Below are 18,914 nucleotides of genomic sequence, written 5' to 3' on the forward strand. Positions count from 1 at the left end.
AGTAAAACAGCACGAGCCTGGGGCTGAGGGGTGCTTGGAGAGGCAGGCTTTTCTGGGGAATTGTCTAGCAGGGACCTGCTCAGTGCAGAAGCTTTAGCTAGAAACTTACCAAGGTCCCTGCCCTCCTGAAGGAATGGTGGGTTGCACCTCACCTGGCATTTGTCAGGTGTTAGAGGTACCAGGTTTTATTTCATCTTTATGATGTTGCTTCTGAAAGATAAAATACATCTGGACAAGCTGGAGAAGTGGGTCTGCATGAACCTCGTGGGGTTCAACAAAGCCAAGTGCAAGGTCCTACACCTGGGTCCGGGCAATCCACAGTTTCAATACAGAACGGGGAACGATGTGATTGAGAGCAGCCCTGAGGAGAAGGACTTGGCATGCTGGGAAGGAGAAGCTCGACATGAGCCGGCAACATGTGCTTGTAGCCCAGAAACCAGCCATGTCCTGGGCTGCATCCAAAGCAGAGGGAACAGCAGGGAGGGAGGGGATTCTGCTGCTCTGCTCCGCTCTGTGAGACCCTACCTGGAGCTCTACATTCAGTTCTGGAATCCACACCATAAGAAGGATATGAAACTGTTGGAAGGGGTCCGCAGGAGACCATGGAGATGATCCGAGGGCTGGAGCACCTCTGCTATGAGGACAGGCTGAGCGAGTTGAGGTTGTTCAGGCTGGAGAAGAGAAGGCTCTGGGGAGACCTTAGAGCAACTCCAGTACTGAAAAGGGCTCCGGGAAAGCTGGGGACAGCTTTTTAAAGGGGCATGGAGTGATAGGATGAGGGGGAATAGGTTTAAATTGGAGAAGGGAAGATAGATTAGACATTGGGCAGAAATATTTTGCTGTGAGGGTAGGGAGGCCCTGGCCCAGGTTGCCCAGAGCAGTGGTGGCTGCCCCGTCCCTGGAGGGGTTCAAGGCCAGGTTGGATGGGGCTTGGAGCCCCTGATCCAGTGGGAGGTGTCCCTGCCCAGGGCAGGGGCTTGGAACTGGATGGGCTTTAATGTCCCTCCCAACTCAAACCATTCCATGATTCTATGGAAGTGTTGAGGTCTGTCTGGTGTGTTCTGTGGAATGGCTGATGGGCGTAAATCCAGCGTGGGTTTCTGTGTGGATTTGGGATGTAGCTCGTGCCTCATCTAAGCCCACATACAAGAAATGGAGATCTGGGCTTTGCCTGCAGAAATCCTGGTGTCTGCTTCCCAGGGGAAGCCTGTCGTTCTGCTGTGTTGCTTGTTCACTCTTCAAAATGCTTTTCACTTTCCATTCACTGTTTGTTTCTCTTGTCTATTTATTTGCTTTTTTTGGCTTTTTATTAAGGAAATGGCACATTTTCTCCACCTCCACGCCGCCAAAGTGTCCCACCTCCAAAACCCAGACGCTCCAAGAAAGGTCTGTGTCCTCCACTGCTTCCTTTTTGAGTTTTGCTATAGGATTTCAGATTGCATTGAATTCTTACCACTTGATTACAGGACCCTCAGATGTTTGTCTCTATACAACTTCTGGGAAGTGGACAGAGAGGCCATCCCTGTGCTGGTGTTAAGTTTTGAACAGCAGTGATGTCTTATATAGTTGTGGAACTTGATCTCTGCTTCCGCTACGTCCTTGAGTCATGGTTCCTAATGTAGACTGAGTAGCATGAAGGGTTTGCTTCTGTTGTTTGCAGCCTTGGTCTTTGTTCTTGTTTTGTCACTTGTGTGTGGTGGTCACTGCGGAAGGATGAACACCCACTAATGAGAGGTTTTATTTCCCCCAGCAGGGCTGGATAAACAGGAGAAGTACAAGGCTCATCCAGGTGAGAATTGCTCTTCCTTACTGTGAGAAGAGGGATGGTATATTTGCACAGTTGTAATACAAACACGTTTTGTAATCGAGGGCCAACGCAGGACCCTGTGGTGCCCTTCAGAGTAAGGACGTGGTCACTCAGGAAAGAAAAGTTTGAGCTCTTTTATTTAGTAGTGGGTGTGTTGGCCTTTGACTAAACAGGGTGTTTGAAGGTGGAGGGCATGCATGGTTGTGTTTTCAAGGAGCTGGGAATCTCTTACCCATCTGATGCTGCAGTCTTTAAAATCCAAGGTCCCTTGAGGGGTGCTCACTCTGCCTGGGTGCACAGTCATCTCTTGGTGTCTCTAGGCCGAGCCTGCCAACCCCTTGCTGGCCCCCCCAGTGCTCACCTGAAACAGGATTGAAGTCCTAGAGATGAAGGACTGGACAGTGTTATTTCTGAAACAGCAGACTTTGCTTTTGCAGGCTTGGAGCAGGTCTGTGTGTACTGGGGCTGAACAGGCAGATGGTGTAAAAACACTGCATGTGCCCAGGCTGCTGAGCCCTGCCTGCTGCTCTTGGGCTACTGGTCCGTGCTGTCCCGGCTCTTGTTGTTCCCCTGGCACTCAGAGGATAAATTTAGTAGCTCAGTAGCAGAGCATTGCACGGAAGGAGCAAGAATTTTATCTTGGAACTTGCACCTCAGGTTATTTTGTTTAATTTTTGGCCTGCAGGACAGAAGCATCAGGACTTTGAAGCTGAACTGCTAACTTCTCGAAGTATGGTGGCTGTCTTCGACTATAACCCTAAGGAGAGCTCTCCCAATGCAGATGTAGAGGTAACAACCAGCTGCTCACTCCTCTTGTTCCTATTCCTCTTATTCCTCTCTCACCCTCCCTCCAAAGACATTTAGTGCTTTGGTTGAAACCAAGATGATTTTAGCTTGGGAGTAAAACAGCTATAGAGGGTTGGCTGAAGTCATGAAATGTAGAGTTTGCTGGTCTGTTCTCTCATGCATTCTCTGCTAACAGTGTTCAGGGTTCAAGTGTGAAGAATAAGAAGCAAATTACCACTGATGATTTTCAGTAATTGTCTCAATGAAACTAGAATCATACAATTCCCTGAGTTGGAAGGGACTTGTTAGGATCGAGTTCACCTCCTGTCCCTGCACAGGACACCCCAACATTCACACCGTGGGGCTGAGGGCCTTGGCCAAAAGCTTCTGGAATATTGTCAGCCTTGGTGCCGTGACTGTTTCCCTGGGAGCTGTTCCAGGGCTCCAGCACCCTCTGGGGGAAGAGCCTTTTCCTCATGTCCAACCTAACCCTTCCCTGGCACATTCCCTTGGCTCCTCTCCTTGGTCCCCAGAGAGAACTCAGCACCTGTTCCTTTTCTTCCCTGTGTGAGGAAGCTGCAGTGCATGATGAGGTCTTCCCTCAGTCTCCTCCAGGCTTTCTGCAAAAAGCCTTCTGAATGCAAACATACTCTTTTGTCTCTTTCTCCATATCAGTTTTAGTTTACTCTTAGCAAATATAAACACAGAGTTTGGAGTCAGATTCTTTCAATGCATCCAGAAAGGAGCGTATTGCCAAGATGGGCACAGTTCAGTGCTTCCTGCCCAAATCAAGTGTCTCACGAACAAGAGAGTCTGCTTCTGAGGAGCGAGGGTGTCAGGGATGGTGAATTGTCTTGGGAGAGATCTAATGAGAGCCTGTATCAATCAGCATCCCTACGGGTGTTCATGCATCTGCCCAAAGAATACTCTGAGCTCTTGTCAGCAGGAAGGTCGCTGTATTTTTTGCAGTGATTCGGCCTTCCCAGAACCTCACCTGTGGACGGAGCTCAAATTGTTGAAACAAGTTGGTGCAGTTCAGTTGCATTGGTCGAGGTGCTCTCTGTTCACACTCCCAGGAAATCTAGAAGGCTTCAAGTCCTGTTTTTGAACTTGCACCAGGACACAGGAGGAGCAGCTGTGCCATTCAGGTTGCTCCAAGCCCCATCCAACCTGGCCTTCAACACCCCCAGGGATGGGGCAGCCACCACTGCTCTGGGCAGCCTGGGCCAAGGCCTCCCCACCCTCACAGCAAAACATTTCTCCCTAATGTCTAATCTTCTTTTCTCCAATTTAAAGCCATTCCCTCCCCTCCTGTCCCTGCACTCCCTGATCAAGAGCTCCTCCCCAGCTTTTCCATATCCCCCTGTTTCGTACAAATGCTCTGGTTTGAGGTCAGATCCTCCCATTTGTGTGTATTCCCGCTAGCGACTCATCCCTGACCACTGCATACAGAACAGGTTCTTCCAAGTGAACTGGATTTAGGTCTTACATTTCAGCAAAGAGGTACTTCTGGTGCTGGTTTAGCCTGTTCCCAACGCACCTTTCCAGGGCTGTTGGTAGGCACTGTTTGGAAGCTTCATTTAAATTGGTTTAAGAAGCCAATTGGTTTAATGAAATGCTGCTTTAGTGCTGAGTTCCTTAGTCACCCACTTCAGTTGCTCTTCTATGTGCTGATCCTGGAAGTCCTATCACAGTGGGCTGCCTCCCTCACGGTGAGATTGTGCAGGAAGCCCAGGATGATGTTGTGTTTGTGTTGAGAAATTCCAGACAGCGTCTTTCCCGTGACCACTGTTCTCTTGCTCTTCACAGGCTGAACTGACTTTCAGTGCAGGGGACATTATCACTGTGTTTGGGTCCATGGATGACGATGGATTCTATTATGTAAGTACAGGGCTTGGGAAGGTGCTGTGGCTACATCGGAAGTCCTTGGATCCGATCTTGTGGCAGGAGAGTGGAAATCAGGGAACAAAATATTCTACTTCTGGGAAAAAAAGTAAACCCATATCTGCTCATTGCGGGGCAGATTGTTCCTGGCAGCCCATGCTCCTCCTGTAAAACAAATATCCAAGAGGTTCTGAGTTTATTTCTTGACATAACTCGATTCCAGGTTTCCCAACACCTGGGATACATTTTTCTGTACATACATCAGCTGAATCAGCATCTGCTATGAGCTGATTTGTCACCAAGCATCCCTCATCCAGGGCAGGAGGCTAAAATGGTAACGGAAGAATTAAAATGTGTGATGGCCTCCAGCCAGCCAGACGTCAACAAGCATCGGTATCTGTTTAATTTACTGTGCGTACCTGGGGACTGTGTCAGCTGTCAAGCTGCGTGCTAGACATGATCCTTGTTCCTTGAATCACCCACCTTCTGCCCAGAAAGCAGCGTGCCTTCACACATCAAGGGGAGATGCAGCTTCAGCAAAGTCCGGAGGGCAGCTCTGGGAAGTTTTTGTTTGACTTCTCTTATAGTGTTGGCCAAACAGCATTGCTGGGGTTGGGTTTGTCTCACCCACCCCCTGCTGTTGAACCAGACACAGGTTTTTAGGGATACAGCCAACCCTGGCTTACAGCTCTGGACCTTGGTGAGCACAGACAAAATGCCTGCAGAATGTTGGACCAGTAGGACCTCATTCTTTAAAATAATAAATAAATACCAAAGCAAATCAAATGCCTTTAGCAAGCCTGTGGTACGGTCACATTCCCGTTGCTTCTGGGATAGCAGTGGAAATGTTTTGAGTGACCATGTAGCTGGAATCCATTTGTCATGGTTTGCTGCTGGCTTTTCTTACTTTCCTCTTTGCTTTTGCATTCTGAATTGTTCCACAACAAAGCAAGAATGTGAGTCATTAAATTGGCTGGATCCTTCCAACACAGGTGTGTTCCTGGGCTTCTCTCCTTCAGTAGCCGAGACGTCTCTGCACAGGACTCGTCCTCTCTTTGTTATTTCTCCATCAGCCAGGAAACCTGATGTGAGGAATGAATGTTGATCTTGCAGGGAGAGCTGAACCAGCAGAGAGGGCTTGTCCCGTCTAACTTCTTGGAAGCTGTCACATCAGATGGAGGCACGGTTGAGGAACTTAATTCAAAAGATAAAGAAGCTTTTCCGTTAAGTGCTGAGAGCCAGGTAAGATTGTGTGACTCTGCATGGTCCAGACTGTGATGTGGCTGGAGTTTGGGTATTGTGCAGCAAGAGAATAATTTGAATTATTGCATGCAGCTCAGTTCATGCCACGGGAGATGCTCAGAAGTTTAGAGGGGAGTGCTAGGAGTTCTTCTTGAAGGCTTTCCTGTAGTGCAAAAAGAGACTCAGAGCAACAGCATCCGCTGGGGCCTCAGTCTCATTATGGTCAGTTGAGCCAAGAGCATCCCAGGTCTCGCCAGCAAATTCTTTACATCCACAGATGGGTCAGTGATGAAATGCTGCTGCAAGCACAGCAGCTCAGCCGGCTCCCCAGCCACGTGAAATACCTCAGATATGGTCATATCCATGCCAGAGAGTTGGGGAGTTAGTAACACCCAAACACCAATTCTTCTACCCATCCTGAGTTGGATACAGCTTAATCCAGTTCACGGGGCTTTCAGACAAATTCAAACACACCAGGGAGTTTCACAAACAGATCTACGGGATGGATCCCAAATCTTGAGAGCAGCCCACAGGCACAGGGAATTCAAAAGCCATCCCCTTGCCTGTGTTGCTGATAGTCTTGAAACACATGGTTTGGGTCAGGGAGGTTTGGGTCATCTGCCAGATTCAGTCAGTGCACAGTGGGTGAGGTCAGAAGCGTGTTCTAGAGAATATGAGGCAGTGAGGGATACAGCTTGGTCCCAGCTCATGTGTACTCAACCTTCAGTTCATGCTGGAACATTACTGGCACTGTCAAGTGGTGGAAGACCAGTAGAAGTGTGTGAGAGCAGTCCCAGACTGCCTTTGCGCCAGTCCTTAAGGAAGCACATGGCCCTGGATCCTCCTCTGTTGAACTCTCTCTGCTGGCTCCACCCTCGCTTTCCTGCTCCCTGCAGCATCCCTTGTCCTGTTTTCCATGCTCAGCTCCTCCTTTCTCTGTACTCACTTCCCATCTCTATCTTAACCGCTGCCTGATCTCCCCTAGGCTTCACCTGCAGCCCCATCTCTTGCTTCCAGGTGTTTCAAGCCTTGTTGGTGCAGTGTCTGCCTCAATGCCCTCTTAGGAAGAGTGGGCGGCAGGCCTGGCTCAGCAAAGAGGTTTGTGGGTGGCTTGTTGGGTCATCTTCTAAACTCAGAAGTTACTTGTGTCGCTTGTGCTTACCTGTGTGAGACACTCGGTCCCTTTCCTCCCAGCACATGAGTGCTGGTCCGTGCTGGGGGATCATAGGTTAATAACCAGGGTTTAAGAACCCCGAGGTTACACAGGCCTGACTTTCCTGGCAGGAAACAAGCAGTCCGAGTGGGTTTCCTTCTTGACTTTCCCTCTCAAAATGATTTACTCTTCCAAATTCCCCATGTGTTGGAATAGCAGATGCCAAAAGAGCCCTGTAAAAAGTAGAAGTAAACCAGGTGGCGTTTGAAGTGTGGCTTTGTACAGATCTAACCCTTCTCTCAGGCAGCAACCAGCAGCAAGGGCCTGTTTCAGATGCCAGGGTCACTATTCCAGCCCCAGCCTGGGTGGAATTCAGGTCACCTTCAGGGCTTGAAGAGCTTATCTGCCACTGGGACACACGAAGAGTTAGGCCTAATGATGTTTTGTTAAAGGTGGGTGAGAGAGACCAACTTGGCTGATGGACGTGGTAGCACAGAGCAAACCTCCCTTAACTTCAAGCATTCCTGTGTGCTTCCTTGCTTCTGTTTTACTGGTGAGGAAGCTGTGACAGTTTGCCCTCCCCTGTCCCAGGCTTTGTCCCGGCCTTCACGGGGTCACAAGATCTGGTTACCAGCACGAGCTGCTCCTGCTTGCTGCCCTGTGGCTGCCACTCCCTCCCCTCTCACTGGCGTTGGGTTCAGCAGTGGGTGACTGGGCACAGCACTTGGGCCCAAATATCTCTGTGTGCTCAAGGCTGTCAGCTTTTCTTTCTATGGTTTATGACAACCTTATTTTTTTAAAAACTGCCTTTGAAATGTGATAAAAATCCATATAAAATAGCCATGTTTCAGGCTCACCTGCCCTTCCGACCATTCTGTTTGTCTCCATCTCGCTGCCAGAGATCCAACAGAGCTTCCCTTGCCTTGGCAGTTGGAGGGTGCTGGCCTCTTCTCCCAAGTGACAGGGGACAGGACAAGAGGGAATGGCCTCAAGCTCCGACAGGGGAGGTTTAGGCTAGACGTTAGGAAAAAATTCTTTACAGAAAGGGTCATTGGGCACTGGAACAGGCTGCCCAGGGAGGTGGTTGAGTCACCTTCCCTGGAGGTGTTTAAGGCACGGGTGGACGAGGTGCTGAGGGATATGGTTTAGTGTTTGGTAGGAACGGTTGGACTCGGTGATCCGGTGGGTCTCTTCCAGCCTGGTTATTCTGTGATTCTGTGATTCTGTCTGCAGAGCAGGAAGCTGTTTCCTTAGGTCAGGATGGATTTGGGAGGTTTGGCACTTGGCTGATCCATGAGCTGCTGCTGTTTGTTTGTAACCTGGAGACTTGGAATATTCAGATGATTGTGATTAAACAATTTGATTTCAGTGGGAATCCACCTTAGCTGTCCAGGCAGGACTTTGGCTGCTTCTGTGTAGTACCAGACTGCCTCCCATCCTGCTGCCTTCCTGGGATACCTGTCCTGGATGGTCCGGGCTTAGCCCTCTCCTGCCTCCTGCTTGTGCTTTGCAATCCCAACCTAACCCGCTTCCAAACAGGAAGGGCATGTTTGCCCCATTTTAAAACCCATACGTTTACCCTCATAACCAGACTTGTAATGAGTTAGCTACGTTTAAGTGCGTTCAGTGATTGCTGAGAGGAGACAGAACCTGACCCCGCTGAGTATTTGGCTCTGTCACAGCCGTCACAGCACCCCAGCCTCTGGGCAGAGGGCATTTGATGGCTGAGGCAGAGGGGAAACCTTCTGTAACACATTCTAAGAGCCATCCCTGAGCTGGGACGAACTCTCACAGTGACACAGCCTCACCTGGGGCTTTCCAAACTTCAGATGGATTTGCTTCATGGAGTTTAGGATCTTGTTCAAGTGCGTGGCTGGCGGATGGAGCACAGACAAGAACCCCTCTGCTGCTGCTGCTGTGTGGGTTTGAGGGAGCAGGGGGTGTGCAAACCATCACCAAGAGCAGAAGGTGTGTGGCAGCCTCTGGACAAATACTGGTTAAATCTTCTGAGGGACAGAATGACAAAACAGGCTTGTGTCAAACTTACTGGTCCCAGCGTGAGACCTAACGCATCGAGGAGCGTGAGTGCTCACCATGGTACCATGGCATTGCCTTGGTGTTAAAGCAGGTTCCAATCTGAGCAGAAGCTTCTCCATCAGAATCATGAGGGAATTTTACATTGCTGGTAACTTCTTGGATCTGACATTTTCACCCTGTCCCTCACTCTTCCCCTCTCCGTGCTGCAGTGCCAGAGGCCTCAGAATAAGGACAATTTATTTCCAAATTGAACTGGGGGAGGTGGATCATTTTGATTTTTTTCTGAGTAAACCTTCAAATGCTGGCAACTGCAAAAGCTAAAGCAATTTAACTTCCAAACTGACAGCAGTCGGGGAATAGACTGAGCAATAAAAAGCAAAGCACAAAGAGAAGCATCCAAGAAGCTACAGTCACAAGGTGGGGCCCTGAAACGCTCATGCTCATCAGCTTAGAGCAGTTGCTTTAATGCTGCGGGTGTCGAATGAGTATTTGTGCATCATAATATTCAGTTTCTGTCACTGATTGTAAAGCGCCTTCAGCAAGTGTTCGATTCTAATTGATTTCCTGTATTTATTTCTGCCTGTATCATGCACCCGTGATGGTTCTTTTCTTCAGAGAATGAGGAAGAGAAGAGTCCAGTGATAGCTATGAATGATAGAGAGAGCAACCATGTAAGTTTGTGTGAGATCTCATCCGTCTCCCACAGCCTGGCGCACTGAAGGGCCCTTGCGCCTTCAGTTTACTTCTCTTCTCTGGAATTGGACAGTCTGGTCTGGGGCTCTGCTGGCAAGTCCAGCTTTGAAACCTCTGGTGGCAGAGCTTTCCCTGCCCAATGAGTTCTGTGTTAAAGACAAGCGGTGCTCTGTTCAGCGCATCAAGTGCAATGGTTTGGAACAAATATTCGGTGGGTTTGGGGACCCTGAGCATAGAATCATGGAATGGTTTGGGTTGGAAGGGACCTTAAAGCCCATTTATTTCCACCCCCTGCCATGGGCAGGGACATCTCCCACTGGATCTGATTGCTTCAAGCCCCATCCAGCCTGGCCTTCACCACTTCCATGGATGGGGCAGCCACCACTGCTCTGGGCAACTGGGGCCAGGGCCTCCCCACCCTCATCATAATGAATTTCTTCCTAATGCCTAATCTAAATCTTCCCCTTTCCAATTTGAAGCTATTTCCCTTTGTCCTGTCCCTGCACTCCCTGATCAAGAGCTCCTCCCCAGCTTTCCTGGAGCCCCTTTCAGGACTGGAAGCTGCTCCAGGTCTCCCTGGAGCCTTCTCTTCTCCGGGCTCAACAGCCTCAACTCTCTCTGCCTGTCCTCATAGCAGAGGTGCTCCAGCCCTCGGATCATCTCCATGGCCTCTTCTGGACCTGTTCCAACAGTTCCATGTCTTTCTTATGCTGAGGATTCCAGAACTGGACACAGGGCTCCAGGTGGGATCTCAGAAAAGCAGAGAACAAGGATCGATCTTTGCTGGATATTCAGGCTTAGAAAAGACCAGCTTTGTAATTCAGCCTGGCCTTTCTGCCACTGTTCACTTCTGCAGACAAAGCTCCACTCAGCCTTTGAAAGACCCTGCTCAGGCTGTGTGGAGCCTGGATTCAGCCTAGGGTCTTTTTTTCCTTCTTGATTTTACTCCTTCCTGAGCACAGTCCTGAAAAATACCTGCACACCATCAATTTAAAGTGATAACATAGAGTCCCTAAAGCCAGCTTTCTGTGGGTAATTGTTTTATCTGATAACACGTAAGAAACAATTTGGGGCTGGGAGGGTGAGGGCCCTGGTTCTGGGGTGCCACGGCAGCACACCTCTGGGTTTCTTAGTTTCAAACCTTGTTTTCCTGAAACTGTGCAGATCAGGAATACCTGAGACAGCACTGAAACCATCCCCTGAAACCTAGCCTCATGCTTCTGTTCATCAACTCTGACAGCCTTTATCAGCATCTCAACAGAGATGTTTTTCCTTCATGTTTCTTCTAAAGAAACCCCAGTTTTAGTATCATTTGTCTCTTACCCAATGAATCTGTGAGCTGGTTCTGTTGCTTTTCTGCCATAAAAGACCTCTCTCTGTAAGTATCTGGACAACCTTGGGTATGGGAGTGTCTCTGAATGTGAGAATCTGCCTGGGCATTGTGGACCACAGCTGGGGACCACAGCACTTGCAGCCCCAAAGATGGAAAGCTGCTTGTCCCATCTTTTTTAACCCTTTAGTATTTGATAATGACATTGATGCTGTGGTTTCCTTGTTACAGGCAGTAGCTGTGCTGTTTGTGAGTTGGTCTCAGCACCTGCCTCTCATTTTACACTCAATCTTTCATGCAGAACTCTACAGGAGAAACTGTAGAACATTTGGACCACTTCAGATCTGCCCTAACTCTGTCCCACCTTTGCCAGAGAAATGGTTTCCAGGGGTCCATGGACACTGAGCCTCTGCTGCCCTAGCTCCACAGGTGCCTTCGTGTCACTCCCACCTCCAATGAAACCACTGAGCTTCACAGAGGAGATCACTCGCTGTGTGTGAGTGAAAACCCTTCTGATGTCAAGCTGCTGCTGCTGTGTATTTTATCCAAGGATATCCACAACACATGAGGATTTTCTGGAGCAGAACCCAGGGATTCTTACTCCATACAGCTCACCCAGTAAGCTACCACAAAGACCCTCATCTGGCTCCGTTTTTCTCTTTGCCTCCATAAATCACAGAATCATGGAATGGTTTGGGTTGGAAGGGACATCAAAGCCCAACGCCCATCCAGTCCCAGCCCCTGCCATGGGCAGGGACACCTCCCACTGGATCAGGGGCTCCAAGCCCCATCCAACCTGGCCTTGAACCCCAGGGATGGGGCAGCCACCACTGCTCTGAGCAACCTGGGCCAGGGCCTCCCCACTCTCACAGAAAAACATTTCTCCCTAAGATCTCATCTCAATCTCCCCTCTTGCAGCTCAAAACTGTTCCCATCATCCCATCCCTGCGCTCCCTGGTCACAGCCATGTCTTGTGCTCCTTGTCCCACAGGAGGTGGAGTGCTGGAACAGCAGAAGGGTGTGAGAGCTTTTGCTTTTGACTCCAAGAAACCTTAAATAAGCTAGGAATTGTGGTTGTGGAGAACTATGGCGTCTGTGCATCTGCTTGATTCAGCAGCTTTCCCCAGGCGTAGTGTGACACAGGTCCAAAGCACATGCTCTCCTGCTAGTGATTGTCCCACATTTCCTGTGCAGGGTTGATGTCTTTGCTCTTCAGTGATTCTTCCTCCCTAGGGAGAGCATCCCATTACCAGTGCCTCTAACTCATCTTCCCTGCCGGAACCATGGCTACTCACAGAGCTTTATAGGGCTGGCACTCAGCTCTCTCTGCCTTGGTGGAACCCAAGGAGAGAGATTATGAGGGCATGACGTTTCAGTGTGACATTTCAGCTTCCCTGGCAGAGCTCTGTAGCCACTCTCATGTTGTGTTTTGGGGAATGTCAAGGGAGGATGTACAGCTGGGAGCTTGGAAGATGCTGGTTGGTGAATGCTGTGTGGAAAAAAAGCAGTGGGACAAATGTTCTCCTAGGCTTCAAAACCCCAAGCCTCTTCCCTGGTGAACTTCTTGGGAAAGCTTGCTCTGCCAGATCAGAAATGGTCACTGTCCGGACACCAGCAAGAGGAGATCATGGAAAGAAGACTGCTGGGAGCTGGCCCGCTATCAGTATGTTGTGAAAAGGCAGCTGGGCCCAGGACTAAGACACTTCCTGGTCTCTAAAAGCTGTTTCCAGAAGGAGCAGCTTATGGCACATCATTTGGGCCTACAGATTCCAGTTAATGTTCTCAAATGCTGGGGTGACTTAGGAACAGGTCATTTGCTGTATGCCACTTGATCCAAGACTTCTCCATGTCCTGCTCCATCCATCCTGAGCTCTTTCTCCATTATTGATGACTATCATTGCCCCTCCTGCTCCTTGATCTGGTGGGTGCTGAGCAGCCTTGCAGAGGCTCCAGGTTTCTCTTCTGACTGTGGCAGAGGGTGGCTATTGCTGCCGCTCTTGAATGTTTGAAGGCCTTGCCCAGCCCTTTATTAGGTTGGATTTGTTCTTAATAACTCCTCCTTCTGTTCCAGAGTGTGCTGGGTATCCACCCACCCGTGCTATCAGGAGAACCTTCACTTACGGTGCCTTCCGCTGTGAAGCAGCTTCTTCCATCGAGTCCTCAGTGGGACTTTCCTGCTGTCCTGTTCTTTGGCCAAAGTTCAGGAATTTCAGAATGCCAGAGCTCAGGCTCAGTCTGGTTTTGGGGTATGAATAAGCTTAAATCCACTGGAAACTTTGTACCTGAATCTGCAACCACGCAGAGGCGCTGAGCCCTGCCAGGAGAGGGCAGACTGGCGGGAAGCAGGCAGGGTTCTCTTCTGAGGTTTATGTTGTGATGTCCTGCAGCACCTCTAACTTCTGCTTTTTCTTTTGTTTTCTCTTCTCCCCCTCAGCTCAATCTGGACAGGTCTTTTGATCAGCGTGACTGCTCACCAACACCAACTCTGCCACCTTCCTGCTTTGTCATGGACGAGCAGTGTCCAGAGCAGGCATCGCTGGCCCTTCTTAACTGCAGTGACACGCCTGGACAGAGCAAAAAGAAGAGAAGCTTCTTCTTCAAAGGCAAAAAGCTCTTCAGAAAACTTGGGTCCAGTAAGAAAACCTAACAAAGGATTTATTATTGTGTACAGACTGCCTGTGCCACGACACATTGGGACTGACCGTTCGGGAGCAGCCCTTTACAATAAGCTGCTTAGAGGATTTTCTTAGGGAAAAGTGTCTGTTGAACAGAGAAAACTCTTAAGCGGGGCTGTGGGCTCTGCTGCGAGCCTGGTGGGTGCCCTGCAGAGTGGGCAGAGGCTCTGAGTGCCACCGTGGCACGGGGGTGAGGTCTTGGCTCCATGGCCATGTCCTGCTCCGTGCAGCCCTCAGTACAACTGTTCCCTGTAAATATTTTCCTTTATCAGTTCTCTTCTGGCTGTAAGTTAGCTCACCAGCTTTTCCCAGCAGAGCCCCTTAGGAGGAGCTCCCGTGTACTCCCTAGTGTTCCTCTGCTCCAAAGGAGGCTGTGTCAACTCCGTCACTTCCTGCAAAGAGAGTTTGCACTTTTCCATTCCCATGAATTCCTTTTGCTGTCTCTGGGCTGACGAGTGAGTTCTTTGTACTGTAAACCTGTAAATATGCAGCTGTGCCTGGGAGCATCCCACGCTGCCTCTGTCACGATTCAGCACGAGAATTCCCACAGGTGAAGCAGCGTTCCCTGCGTTCATCCTTCTGCTGCTGGGGTGGGGGCTGCTGGAAGCTGCTCCTGGCTGGCTCACCTTGCCCACTCACTGGCTGGGGACTCCGCCTTATTTATTTATTTATCTGTCTATCAGTCTATTTATTTATTTATTTCTCACCTGCCTCTCTCGCAGTTTGGTTTGGCTGGTTTGGTGGGCTGCTCCCAAGTTGGAACAGTTGGGGAGCAGAGCTGGGGCTGGAGAGTTTGCAGCTATTTTCATATGAGATGATGTGTTCCTTGAGTTCAGACACATCCCTTTCTAAGCCACAGAGAGTTTTGTACTACATGGTTTCTATCCTTTTCTGTGTCTCTTTCTTTGCATGTTCCAGTGGGTACTTATTTTGAGAAGGATGGTTCCAGGAGGCACGTGAGTGATGCCAGCACAGCATCCGCGGGTGTTGGTGGTCCGGTATGTTTTTATTTAAGATCAAATTTTATTATAATAAAGTCTATTTTCACAAAAATACATTTTCCTTAAAAAAAGCACAAGATTCACTGATCCTTCTTCTCGGGGGAGGCCAAGGGGAGGTTGTACCCAGTCACTTGCACCTTGAGGATGCTCCACAGAACTTCCTGTCTGCCTTTTTTGGGACCATGCTGGGAGCTGCCTTTTCTGGAAGTGGAAAGCCTTTGCCTTTCCTGTTTGAGACCTAATCAGGGAGGAGAGAACACCGAGGTGCAGTTACACAGTGTCACGCTGTGCCTGAACACAGTTCTCCCATGTCCAGACCTCGTCTGGACTCAATCATCACCCTGCTGGGTGGCTTCATGCCTGGGTCTGGGCGCTGGTGCTGTCACCCAGCCCAGGGAACCTGCACAGCCCCGTTTCTTCCTGCGGTTCTGTTCTCTGCTGTTCCCTGGATGTGGGCACTCCTGGGTGTGAAGTGAAGGGCCTCGGGCTGACGCAGCCGTCCTGACGCTCGGGTCTCGTGCAGGCGGATTGCGGGGCCGCAGGGAGGGAGCGCCCGGCCGCTGCAGCCACACTTGTGCTTCCCTGTTGTGGTGATGAGGCAGAGCAGTGAGAGCAGCACCAGCCACAGCAGCTCCACCCAGACCACAGTGTTCAATTGCCTGAGGATTTCGGTTTTAGAATAGAGCGAAAATTAAGAGGTCAGTGGTGCATTTTGTGAGAAGTACAGCTTTTATTTTTTTTCTTCTAAGTTTCATATGCTTTGAAGTTTTCCATTTTTGTATTAGCGCTTCCATATCGAGCTACCTTCCAGCCGGTCTGGAAGAACGTACCTATGGAGATCTGCATACCTCTTGCAGATTAATAGAATCATGGAATCATGAAGGTTGGAAAAGACCTCCAAGCTCATCCAGTCCAACTGTCAGCCCAACCCCACCGTGCCTGCTAAGTCACGTCCCAAAGTGGCATGGCCACACAGTTTTTGACACGGAGACTCCCCCACTCCCCAGGCAGCCTCTGCCAGGGCTTCACCACTCTGGCAGTGAAGACATTTTTCCTGCTATCCAATCTAAACCTCCCCTGGCACAACTTGAGGCCATTTCCTCTCTTCCTGTCCCTTGTTTCTTGGCAGAAGAGACCAGGACCCACCTCGCTACAACCTTTCAGGTAATTGCAGAGAGTGATGAGTTCTATCACCCAGATGAGAGGAGAAACCACCTTTTTTCTTCTCTGTGGCACTTCAGGACATGATTTGACAGGCACAGTAGGGTTAGGGTGACGGTTGGACTGGATGACCTTAAAGGTCTTTTCCAGCCTTAATGCTTCCATGTTTCTATTTCTCAATGTACTTCGGGTAAAAGAGGGAAAAATAGGGAAACCCCAAAAGCTCTGAGGTCAGACTGCAGGTTGTGGCTCTGTACCTTATTCTTAGGACTCATTGAGCAGTTGCTGCCTCATGGTCCCACCAGGGGAAGTGTGGACACATGAGGCTGCACTGTGGTGATTTGGGGCCCTCTGTGAAGGCCACAGATGGGTCAGTTGTGTGGAGTGGCAATTCTGCCTTTGGTCCTTGGAGAATCCAGCCAAGGTGGCAAAAGCCATTGGGGGATTTCCTAGGGACTTCGCAGGTTTCCCTGCCAGGAGGGACCTGGCTGTGAAGCTGCCACACCTCAGAGAGGAACATTTCAGGGGCATCTTGACATTGCAGTGAAACTGTCTGCTGTGCAGGGCCGGAGTCGGGGCAAGGATGGATTGAGAGCTTTGAAGTATTCAAGTTGCTGCCACTCTCAGTGCTGGAAGGAGTTTCCAGGACTCCTGAAGCAGAGTTAAAGGCTGAAAGCCACCAGCAGCCCCGCAGTTTTATCTTCAGCCTGGCCTGCTGTGGAGGAAGTTGTTGCCCTTGTAACTGAATTCAGCAGCTGGGATTTCCTAAGTGGGTTGTTGAGGGTCTTTTGAAAGAAGCTGTTGTTGCATTTATCAGTTCAGCAGAGGACAAGCTGAAGAGAAAAACCTTAGGAAGAAAAGCAGCATCTCTAGCATTTTGGGGTCTGCCCATTGCCAGAGGCTGTGCCTGCAGGATGGCTCCCTGGTTCCTGGGGCTCCCTCCTTGCCGAGCCCTGTTGGCCAGGAGGTGCCTGTTGTCTCCTGGCTCCCCAGGCCTGGGCTGGGATCCCTCCCAGCAAACTGTGCTGTGACAGACACAGATCTCGATCTTAGAGCAGTCACCCTAACCCAGCTGGTTCCCCAGCACCAGGCAGGCATTAGGACAAAGCTGCTGGAGAGAGGTTTAGGACCAGGTTTTCATGGCTGCAAGAAACTTTAAAAATAAGGTAAAATGCAAATATAATCTGGATGTCCACTACTGTCCACTACTAAACCAGAGGACCTTGCTCATTCATCTTTTAAACCCTTGCAGGGAAGGACTTGATGATCCAGTGGGTCCTTTCCAACCTTATGATTCTATGATTCTCAACCATGCCCCTGGGCAGCCCCTGTCAGTAAAGAAATTGTTCCAAATATCCAATCTAACCCTCCCCTGGCTCAACTAGAGGTCATTTCCTCTCGTCCCATCACTTGTTCCTTGGAAGAAGAGCCCAGCACCCACCTCACCACAACTTCGTTTCTGGGAGCAGCGGAGCGCAATAAAGTCTGCTCTCAGTCTCCTCTTCTCCAGGCTGAACAACCCCAGGTCTTTCAGCTGCTCCCAAAACCCCAGGGCTCTAGTGCATTCCCCTTCTCCAGACGCACTCAAACCCCTCCATGTCCTTGTACTGAGAGGCCCCAAAGGATGACTTCTCGAGTCCTGCTGGCCACCCCATGGCTGATCCAAGCCAGGACACACCCTCTGCATTAATCGCTGTGCTGTGTCCCAGGTGGGGATGGCACAGCTCTGCCTGGAGCCGTGGTTGCATCCTTCCAGCTCCCTTACTCCATGAGAACAGCGTGTGGTCTCTGTTACTGCTGGTGAGCACAAGGGCTTGGTGCTTGCCCCAGCACTCAGCAGAAGGCTCCCCCAGATCCCCGACCCTTCCCATACTCGGCTCTACGGGAGCACGGGCACAGCCTCCAGAGGAGGGAAACATTGAAGAGACAAAGCTTCATTCCAACCGTCCCATTGTCATGGTTTCTGAAGCATTTCTGAGAGCAATTAAGTAAGTTTCTAATTGTGAAATGTGATTATCAGCAGAGACAGGCACCAACTGTTTCTCAATCTTTTGATAAATCCTTATCCTCTTCAATCGGATCAGCTGCGCAACCCAGCAGATCAAGAGCACAGACAACGGCCTCGGAAACCTCCCAGCTCTGTCCCCTCGCACAGGAGCAGCCCAGGCAGGGCCGGTGGAGGGTTTGGAGGGGAAGAGTGTGAGGAGTGGCTCAAGTCCCTGGGTCTCTTCAGCCTGGAGGAGACTGAGGGGAGACCTCATTGCGCTCTGCAGGTTCCTCACACGGGGAGGAGGAGGAGCAGGCGCTGAGCTCTTCTCTCTGGGGACCAAGGAGAGGAGCCGAGGGAATGGTAGGAAGCTGTGCCAGGGGAGGGTTAGGTTGGACATGAGGAGAAGGTTCTTCCCCCAGAGGGTGGTGGAGCCCTGGAACAGCTCCCAGGGAAGCAGTCACGGCACCAGGGCTGACAATATTCCAGAAGGGTTTGGCCAGTGTCCTCAGCCTCATGGTGTGAATGTTGGGGTGTCCTGTGCAGGGACAGGAGCTGGACTCGATGACCATTGTGAGTCCTTTCCACGACATTCAATGATTCTATTGAATCTATGATTCTATGGATGTGATGAGGGCACCTCCTGTGCCTCTGGTGCCCTCTGCCCAAAGCAGGGCCACCTCTGAGGCCGGGGGAGGTCACTCAGGGTCTGGTGTAAGTGAGCGCTGTCTTGTCCACTTGGGAAAAGGTTCTGGCTCCATCAAGGGGGATTCTGCCCCTGTGCTCCACTCTGATGAGACCTCATCGGGAGCCCTGCATCAAGTTCTGCAGTCCTCAGCACAGGGAGGACATGGAGCTGTTAGAAGAGCAAGTCCAGAGGAGGCTACAAAGGTGATCCGAGGGCTGGAGAACCTCCCATATGAGGACAGGCTGAGAAAGCTGGGTCTGTTCAGCCTGTAGAGGAGAAGGCTGTGGGGAGACCTTAGAGCAGCTTCCAATGATGAAAGGGGCTCCAGGAAAGCTGGGGAGGGGCTCTGGATCAGGGAGGGCAGGGAGAGGATGAGGGGAATGATTTTCAGCTGCAAGAGGAGAAATTGAGATGAGATGAGGAGAAATGTTTTCTTGCGAGGGTGGGGAGGCCCTGGCCCAGGTTGCCCA

At 50.4% G+C, this 18,914-nt stretch overlaps 1 protein-coding gene across 11 annotated transcripts in view; it reads left to right on the forward strand.

The window, feature by feature from the left end:
* The window catches only part of TSPOAP1 (TSPO associated protein 1), a 64,193-nt gene extending 49,517 nt beyond the window's left edge, over nt 1-14,676 (forward strand). For 4 of the 11 annotated variants that reach the window (XM_069873907.1, XM_069873908.1, XM_069873909.1 and 1 more), the window contains 6 exons: nt 1,315-1,386; nt 1,754-1,789; nt 2,493-2,596; nt 4,403-4,474; nt 5,591-5,719; nt 13,367-14,675. In XM_069873907.1, the coding sequence (XP_069730008.1) occupies nt 1,315-1,386; nt 1,754-1,789; nt 2,493-2,596; nt 4,403-4,474; nt 5,591-5,719; nt 13,367-13,579 (626 nt within the window). In that variant the 3' untranslated portion in view covers nt 13,580-14,675. Of the gene's footprint in view, nt 1-1,314; nt 1,387-1,750; nt 1,790-2,492; nt 2,597-4,402; nt 4,475-5,550; nt 5,720-9,524; nt 9,581-13,366 lie in introns of those variants that run through there. The other 7 variants (XM_069873912.1, XM_069873916.1, XM_069873917.1 and 4 more) reach the window with 7 other exon arrangements.
* Nucleotides 14,677-18,914: the final 4,238 nt, after the last annotated feature.

Source organism: Phaenicophaeus curvirostris, chromosome 21 (assembly GCF_032191515.1).
Source record: "Phaenicophaeus curvirostris isolate KB17595 chromosome 21, BPBGC_Pcur_1.0, whole genome shotgun sequence".
Classification (NCBI taxonomy): domain Eukaryota; kingdom Metazoa; phylum Chordata; class Aves; order Cuculiformes; family Cuculidae; genus Phaenicophaeus; species Phaenicophaeus curvirostris.